The sequence below is a fragment of the Gobio gobio genome, assembly GCF_949357685.1.
Source record: "Gobio gobio genome assembly, chromosome: 23".
In the NCBI taxonomy this organism is placed as follows: domain Eukaryota; kingdom Metazoa; phylum Chordata; class Actinopteri; order Cypriniformes; family Gobionidae; genus Gobio; species Gobio gobio.
In genome coordinates this window covers 32,963,353-32,972,737 of record NC_137119.1, presented here as the reverse complement: position 1 = coordinate 32,972,737, position 9,385 = coordinate 32,963,353, and the positions used below count along the sequence as shown (strand labels likewise).

At 38.2% G+C, this 9,385-nt stretch overlaps 1 protein-coding gene across 4 annotated transcripts in view; it reads left to right on the top strand.

The window, feature by feature from the left end:
- The first annotated feature begins 318 nt into the window (after positions 1-318).
- The window catches only part of aglb (amylo-alpha-1, 6-glucosidase, 4-alpha-glucanotransferase b), a 34,186-nt gene continuing 25,119 nt past the window's right edge, over positions 319-9,385 (top strand). The window contains exons 1-10 of one of the 4 annotated variants that reach the window (XM_079805595.1): positions 319-381; positions 1,093-1,199; positions 2,599-2,809; positions 2,891-3,060; positions 4,085-4,288; positions 7,198-7,379; positions 7,479-7,590; positions 7,685-7,811; positions 8,168-8,270; positions 8,370-8,467. In XM_079805595.1, the coding sequence (XP_079661721.1) occupies positions 1,118-1,199; positions 2,599-2,809; positions 2,891-3,060; positions 4,085-4,288; positions 7,198-7,379; positions 7,479-7,590; positions 7,685-7,811; positions 8,168-8,270; positions 8,370-8,467 (1,289 nt within the window). In that variant the 5' untranslated portion in view covers positions 319-381; positions 1,093-1,117. Of the gene's footprint in view, positions 382-1,047; positions 1,200-2,598; positions 2,810-2,890; positions 3,061-4,084; positions 4,289-7,197; positions 7,380-7,478; positions 7,591-7,684; positions 7,812-8,167; positions 8,271-8,369; positions 8,468-9,385 lie in introns of all 4 variants that reach the window. The other 3 variants (XM_079805593.1, XM_079805592.1, XM_079805594.1) reach the window with 3 other exon arrangements.

Genomic DNA, 9,385 nt, shown 5'->3' with positions numbered 1-9,385 from the left:
AAAACACTAATCAACTTGAAAAATGTACTTGAGTAGAAAGTAAAAATACTTCACTACTGTCCGCCTCCGCTTGTGTGATATTACTGAAATACACTAGTAATCATAATAAACGATAATAAAGAATATTCACATACATTATTCATAAAGAAAAATATTATTATTATTGGAGGGAATTACATTAGTCAATTATAGTACACCTATGTGCTGAATGGACAGAGCATGTTCTTCCTGATGTAACCAGTGACATGCAAGTCGAAAGGTACTGGCTATATTTAGGGTCACTGAAAGGTCATGTCACCTCAGATGCATGACCTTATTAGATGCATAAGGTCTGCTCTATGACCAACATCGGGTGACACACCGGTGAGGAGTCTGTTGCTGGTAATGAAACATTTATTAGTTCATTTCAATTATGGCACCTTATTTTAATATTTACCAAAAAAAATGCATGAAATGCATGCTATGTACTATCAAATGGGGAAAATAAGAGGCCTCATGTGTCAAGATAAGTAATATGTTTGGTTGTTTTAATGTCTCTCCATGCATTACATGAAAATATATTAGCTATTAGCTAAATGTAATGTTTATGAAATGTTGTTTCAGATACTAGCTACCTACAATTGATATTTAAAACGTTTCCAAATGTGTGCAATATAAAATGATCAACAAATAATATTGTTTTTGCCATACTATGAATGCCTGTATGCATATCTATCTATCTATCTATCTATCTATCTATCTATCTATCTATCTATCTATCTATCTATCTATCTATCTATCTATCTATCTATCTATCTATCTATCTATCTATCTATCTATCTATCTATCTATCTATCTATCTATCTATCTATCTATCTATCTATCAATCCTTCTGTCGGTCTAGTCATCATTGTATCCATATGCTATTGCTTCAGGTTAGGTCAGTAGGTCAGATTTTTTTTTTATTCAAACATTGTTGAGAAACTGTCAAACATTTGGAAATCCCCCACTTGCCTATATCAATCGCAACAGATTTTTCACATGTTGATCATTGTTATCGTTTGATAGCCCACACTCTTGGAAATCCAGAGGTAACCTCTCCTATGTTTAAAGGGCATCCTAAAAAAGCACCGCCAACATGTTCCGTGGCCAACAGACCCGAGTGCTTCTCCTGAATGACATGGAGAGACTGGAGCGCACTCTATTCCGCTTGGAGCAAGGTAAGTCTTCTTCTCATATGTTGTGCATTGCGAATGCAAATATTTTAATTTGTCATCATCGACTGTGCTATCATGATGTTTATTTGATTTTATTTTATTTGATAGATTTATTGTATCATTTATAATGCTGTTGTTGATGCATCAATTATTCTACCCCTGTTATTTCTCTTACTTTATTACACTCCGCAACTCAAGACTTTGGACCCCTGGAGAAGCTTTGGATAGATTTACGTGTTACTCATGGTGCATGAGCACCGAATATCACATTCAATAAGCTGTCCGCTATATATAGCAGAGGAATGTGTTGGTGTTCTATCCCATTTGCTGTGTTGCTCACAAGTTTTGCAGTGTAGATAATGTAAATATAGCTTACTATTGTACTATGCAAATGTCAGATTGTCACTAATTACAGAATAAAATACTACTAATAGAATCATACAGCTTACTACATACTGTGAAGCAGTACTATTATGCAACAATAAACCTGAAACTCTTTTTAGCATTATCATTTTTGAGCCATGTGCTCCCTCTGGAATTTCTTATAGCTTAAATACCTTTTTATGAGTAAAATAAAATCTTAGTCTATTAGATTTTCATGTTTTGTTCTACAACATAAATGTGTTACAACAGGTCTTTTTAAAACAATTAAATAATATCACCATTTTCAGTGAATATGGATTACAGGCTTTTCCAGATCAAATTTGGAAATCTTCCAAATAAGTATTCGATCTGTTTTTTTTATTTATTTTTTATTGGATTTTCCAAGCATGCTGTTAGCTAGTGATAGAAAAAATGACAATATCAATGAAAATGTAAGATAAAATATAAGATTTTATTTGTATATGCTGTCGCATAAATCAGTGGTCAGTTTAGTTTTTTTCTTGTTAAACACACAACAGAGCACATTCAGTAAATTGTCGATAACATATTCCAAATATAATTTATTTTAAAATATATATTTTAAATATCCTAATGAAATTTTAACATACTAATAAACACAAACATTCTCGTCTTTTAGCTTAAAGACAACTGGAAGGCTTTCTGAACTGTATGTCTCTAAAAATGCAACAGCTAAGTTTATCAAATTGTGCACCAAACTACATGAATAAACAACCAGTGGCTTCAAAGAGAATTTAATCAAAGATTTACGAATAAAATAAGATCTACTTAAAACATAAATTACACAGTATCTGAGAAGTTTTGTATTGTATTTTTTGTATTAAAAACACTGCTAGTTGATATTTATTAAGTTTCATTACTCTGAACACAATAATTTATGATTTAAGGATCATTGATTGAAAAATGCACTATTTAAAGGAAGATTTCAGATTTACAGGGTTATTGGATGTGCATCTCCCCCTGCTGTTTTCTCATGCGACTCACATTTAAATTCACTTAGGCTTTGAGCTTCAGTTCCGCCTGGGCCCGAACCTGCAGGGCAAGAGTGTGCGTGTCCACACTGACTACCCAGCACTGGGCAAGAAGTTTGTTGGCTCCAGCTTCCGTCCGCTGGAGTGGGTGAACCCCAGTGGCAGAGAGGATGACTCAGACAAATACTGCAAACTGGACCTGGAGATAGCAGGGTCTTATCAGTATTACTTTGGGTGTGGGTGAGTGAGAATTCTTAGAACTTTTTTGGCAGTTTCTAACTCCTGTATAAATAAAAAGATGTTACCTTATTGTGTATGCAGGAATGAGGAAAGAACCGGAGGTGGCTACATTGTTGTGGATCCGGTGTTGCGTGTCGGCCATGAGAGAAAGATCCTGCCTCTGGATTGCATCACAGTTCAGACTTACCTGGCAAAGTGTCTGGGCCCTCTGGATGAATGGCTAGACAGACTAAGAGTGGCCAAGGAAACTGGTATGAATCATTTATCAGTGTCTATTGAAACTCATTTATGAGTTTGATATTGCAGCAGTACTTGTGACTCAGGCAAAAAAAAAAAACAAACATCTGAAGCACCTTCATATAGATAAATATGTGCTAATGTGTATAAAAAAGGGTATTTTTTCTCCCCATTGATTAGTGCAATCTGTGGGTTATTGCACTTTACCAGAATTATCAAAAAATATTAGCATGCATGCCATTTGTGCATGTTTGTGAGCTATTTTTGTGGACATTCAAATCCAAATTGACAAGATTAAGAATGAAAATGATATATTCATTTCCCCTTTCAGCCACAAACAGGATCAGTTTTTTTTAAATTAGTGGTGTTGGTTAAAACAAGCTATTGCACGTAGTACATGAACAAACCATTAACTCCAAGTATTAAACTTTGGTGTGAAACTTGACCCCCACAATTTGTGCTATTGATGAATGCTACCTTAAATCATGAAGACTGTAGGTTGTGATTCAAGATTCAAGAGTTTTATTTGTCACATACACAGTTATATACACAATATACAACTGGCAGTGAAATGTAAACAGGTCCGCTCCATGGACAGTGCAAATAACAGTTACAAGAAATTAAAATAGAAATAGAATAAAATTAGAATAAAAAGTATTAACATAAACTTTGTGTGTTCTTTTTAAATGTTAGACTTAAATAAAACAGTAAAAAAGACGATAAAAACCCATATATTTACATTGCACGAGTAACTAAAGCAATAGGAGTCCAGAATCTAATAGAGATCTGGGGGTAGACTTTGTTTCCCGGTAAGTAACCATCTAGCAACCATCTAGCAACCACTCTGAACACCATAACAACACCTTAGCAACCAGCCGAAACACCCAATCATATAGCAACACCCTGGCATTTTTGCACTGCTGACAACTAACAAGCCATTTTTTGGGCCAAGTTTAGCCATGCGAGGTACATAAAGCACTATTCATTTGAAGTAGATGAACCACCAATTTTTTGTACATCTTTTTTTTTAATGTTTAGGTTACAATATGATCCACTTCACACCTCTGCAGAAACTAGGCTTATCACGGTCCTGCTACTCCATAGCTGATCAGCTAGAGCTGAACCCCGATTTCTCCCCACCTGGCAAGAACTACACCTGGATGGATGTGGGCAACCTGACAGAGAAACTCAAGAAAGAGTGGAACATGATTTGCATCACAGATGTGGTGTACAACCACACAGGTATTTCACTCACATAGTGAATAATGTTTGGAGAAACTTCCAGCACTGCATCTTTGGCTATTTATCTCATTGGAATAGCAATGTCACCTCTGAAGAATGACACAGCAGACTTAGAAAGAAGTGGTTAGGCTATTTATATATCAATTGCAGCAATCAGAGAGTAGATGAAAGCTGGTCACATCTGTGGCACAATGGTTGAGATTTTTGACCTTTCAGTCACACTGTAGGAAGATTAATGTTGGCCGCCTCGTTCTTTGTGACATTCTAATGTTTCATGTTGCCCTCTGCTTCATGTGTGTAAGGAACACATTTTCATGTCTGCCCTTGTGAACACCATAGGTTAATAGGGTGTGAAAATGAGAACTGTTTCTTGACAACTATCTTTTTTTTGGTCCAGCTGGGTGTAAAAGTAGCTCAACAGTGCCAGAAGTTTTACTTTTTTAGCAGTTTTCAGTGTTTAACATTCTTTAACTATGAGCCATTAGTATTCACACAGAGAAAAGGGGTGTCAAAATTAGACCTTTAGGGGTACAACAGCTTGTCGCTGGGGCAGTACCCTTAAAAGGACATCTTTGTACCTGTTTTACCACAAAAAAGGTGCATATAAGTACTTTGTACAAATACATACCTTAAAGGCTTTGTTCACCCAAAAATGAAAATTAGCTCATGATTTACTCACCCTCAAGTCATCTTAGGTGTAAATGACATTCTTTCTTCAAACAAATAAAATCTTATTAGTTAGTCTAAAGAGTTATATTTAAAAAGTCCTGGCTAATACAAGCATTATAACGTTTTTGAAGTCCATAAAAGTGCATTTATCCATCATATAACTGCTCCACACAGCTCCGGGGGGCTAATAAAGGCCTTCTGAAGCGAAGTGGTGTGTTTGTGTAACCTTTGACCCTGGAACCCTTGACACATTCTGACGAACGCAGAAGCACAGAGGATAGAGCAAAACAAAACACTGGTCATGAATTAGAGTCTGAAGCGAGAATTTTTAAAGAGAAATGGTGGAGGATTTCGATATAAGAGAAGAGGGGCTTGAGTTTGTTGCCCAGCCCGCGAGAGGCGTCAAAGCTTGTGATGCTCCTGTACATCGCGTTAGGGCTTACTCTTTTTGCCATAAGTCGAATTGTGTACAGCTTTCCACGGGAAGTTAGTTGTTGTAGTCTTAAAGTTTTAAATATGGATATTTTTCTTACCACGTCCCTAAAGTCAGATTCCGTGTCCAGAGATCGGGTCATCAGGGGCCTTGCCTTCGACTGTCGCCCGATCCACTATGCAAAGGCCCCTTACGATCCCTCCTGCAGGTGGTGGGCCCACAGGTGGTGAGAATCAGCACCTCCAAGTCCGAGGCCATGGTTCTCAGTCGGAAAAGGGTGGATTGCCCACTACAGGTTGGTGGAGAGTTCCTGCCTCAAGTGGAGGAGTTCAGGTCTCTTGGGGTCTTGTTCACGAGTGAGGGAAGGGTGGAACGGGAGATTGACAGACGGATCGGTGCTGCTTCTGCAGTAATGCGGTCGATGTTCCGGTCTGTCTTGGTGAAGAAGGAGCTGAGCTGTAAAGCAAAGCTCTCGATTTACCGGTCGATCTACGTTCCTAATCTCACCTATGGTCATGAGCTGTGGGTCATGACCGAAAGGACAAGATCCCGGATACAGGCGGCCGAAATGAGCTTTCTCCGTAGGGTGGCTGGGCGCTCCCTTAGAGATAGGGTGAGAAGCTCGGTCACTCGGGAGGAGCTCAGAGTAGAGCCGTTGCTGCTCCACATCGAAAGGAGCCAGCTGAGGTGGCTCGGGCATCTATTTCGCATGCCTCCTGGACGCCTTCCCAGGGAGGTGTTCCGGGCACGTCCCACCGGGAGGAGGCCCCGGGGAAGACCTAGGACACGCTGGAGGGATTATGTCTCCCGGCTGGCCTGGGAACGCCTCGGGGTTTCCCCGGAAGAGCTGGAGGAAGTGGCTAGGGAGAGGGAAGTCTGGGCGTCTCTGCTTCAGCTGTTGCCCCCACGACCCAGGCCCGTAAAAAAAAAAAAATACAAATATGTCCTTTCAAGGGCCCAGCGACAAGCTGTTATACCCCTAAAGATACGATTTTGACACCCTTTTTCTCTGTGTGGTATTTACTGAGTATGAACAGCTCAATTACTGTAACCCCTTAGAGACTCACAGTCAAGTACACAATTACAGTCCCTTTAAAGCAATTAAAGCAAATTTTTCAATAAATATTAGTTTTAAACTACATAAGCCTGCAGCTCATACTCTGAAATGTATTATGTCAGAGTATATTTTTTTCCAAGCATGTTAATTAGTGATGGCAGTAAAAATAGAAAATGGCTGTATCCCGCAAAAATATAAATACTAGTGGTTATTATCGTTTTTATAGCTATGCACACAACATGAAATATTCCAGATAGGTTTGAGCATTAATTTAAGTGTCACAAGGAACTGTTTCCTGCTCTTTTGACCTTTGTACTCAGCTGTCATCTTTGCTGAGAAGCAGAACAAAAGCGGCTCTTTAGACACCAGACTGAAGTTTATCACACTTAATGAGCATTTTGAAATTCATTTTACTTGCCCTTATTATGTGCAAACATACCAATCCTTATCAGCAAATCACATACAATTAATCTCCATTTGCTTTCAAACCAATTAACTGTGTTTGCATGTCCCCGTTTCATTTTCAGCACACTTTTTTTGACCCATGTAATATAATCTTATGCTAACAGGCACAACAGATTGTACTCCCATATGTTTGGTTTTTGAAAGGAAATTCACTCCTATTGACTGAAGTCAAATGAGCTGAAGGTCATAGTGATGATGAAACTGTCTACTGCAGTCTATCTTAGAAAAAACTGATTTATATATATTTATTTATAAGACTGATTCTATGATTGTTCCCTTGGTTAGCTGCCAACAGTAAGTGGATCAGGCTCCATCCAGAGTGTGGCTATAACCTGGTAAACTCTCCTCATCTGAAGCCAGCCTGGCTGCTGGATAGAGCCCTGTGGCATTTCAGTGGTGCCGTAGCTGATGGAAAATACAGCGACAGTGGCCTTCCACCTCTTATTGAGAATGAGAAACACATTACTGTGAGTCTGGAGGCTATCACAGCATTTTAATATTCCAAAAATCCTTTAACGTTTGTGGTGACAGGCCAACAAGTGATGGTGCTTGGCTTGACCTTTCAGATCCTTCGAGGGCTTCTGTGGACGGAAGTTTTCACCCAGCTGAAACTATGGGAGTTTCTGCAGGTGAACGTTGAGAAAGCCGTGGAGCAGTTTAGGAAGGTTCTTCAGGCTGGTGAGCGTTTGAAGTGTGCTAGCATGTTCTTGTATGCTCTGTCACTTGTATTTTGTAAGGTCGGAGGTAAGTTGGATGTATTTGGCATCTGTAGGTAACAAACCGGAGGGCCCTGAGCTGGAGGGAAAGCCGAAATTGAAAGTCATCCACGATTCACAGTATAGACGCCTCAGCAACACTGTTGACATGCAACTGGCCCTGGAGATGTTTGGCAGACACACGTGAGTTCACTTCCTGTTCAAGTTCTGTTTAATGATTGTTTTTTTTTTAATAGAGTATGTGTAATCAAAAAATCAGATGAAACGGTCAGGGTAACCAAGATTATGTTATTGTGATTTTACTTATCTTGGTTACCCTGACCTATAATCACAATAAAATAAAGTAATTATATTCTGATGGTAATATTAATATATTAACAAGGCAGTCCTTACATCACTTTATTATATATATTTTATATATTATACCTATTAGTTTTCATCCATTTTTAAATTCGATATTTTATAAGTCTGTTTTTCTTTTTCTTAGTATGCCAGTGAACAAATAAACTTTATTTCCCTTGTACATATCAAAACAACAGTAATGGTCCCGAATCCATCCAAGAGAGCTGTGATTGGTTTAAAAAGAGTCTTGAGGAACTAAATGTGGAATACTATAAGGAAATGCATAGTCATCATGAGAAGGTTGGTTTCTGTAAGCCTCACACGTGTACGATTCACAGATGATTTTACTGTTTAACTTTGTTATCTGTCTGATTGATTTACGTCATTTCTCCCCTGCAGGCTATAAACTGCATAGTGGGAACGGTTTGTTATGAAAGACTCGCCACACACGGTCCTCAACTTGGACCTGTCACTCTGACAAACCCTTTGGTGACAAGGTAAATATTATCTAATCTCGCAGACCAAGACTGATTGCAACTTATTCTGGACAAGAACTGCCCACTTGAGAAGAGATAATCTTACAGACATAAACACAGCTAACAAAAATATGTTCTAAGAACATTTTTCTAAGGTTCCCATTAGGTTATGAAAACGTTAATTCTGAATGTTTTAAAAAGGTTTTTTATTGGTTATGGAGTCGTTAAAGGTTCATTATCTAACTTTTGACCCTCTAGCAGTTAAAAAACAAAACTGCATGTATTTTTGTTATGATTATTTTTAGTAAATATGATTCTCTCGTAACTAAAAAAAAAACCTACTGTCACATGTGTGTGCAGGCAAAAAGGCGAAGACAGGTAAATACAGTTCTCAAACGTAGTTTAATATAACGTATACTCAAAGTAGGCAGACAGACAATAGGACAACACAACTAATATAACAGTGACCGGACAAGGAGTGCTGGGGAGTATTCCAGAAAGCAATACAAGTCACATATACCTTGAACTCTTGGTTGATTAAGCCAAACCTTGCTTACTCGAGGTTCCAAAAATGAGTCCAGGAGTAAGTTCAGACAACTCAGTCAGAGTATGTTCCCGGTTAACACACAAGACATTTTCAACAGAACGACGAATCGATGATTCGCCATGGAAACAGATGCTAAGAAAGAGTGCGCCATTCCACTTCCACTTCTTCTTTTGATTAATGGCAATTTACATAACCTACCTAGTGCACATCGCCACCTATTTGGTGGTTGTGCAAAATGTTTTTTAAGTAATCTTTATTCACTGAGAATAAGGATTATATTGTTTGTTTTGATGCTAATTAATTGAATGCAGATCCATGCGTGAGACGACAATAAAATAAATATATTTGAATTGAATTATCATTTAAACTTTACCTTTAGAATTTATATTAAT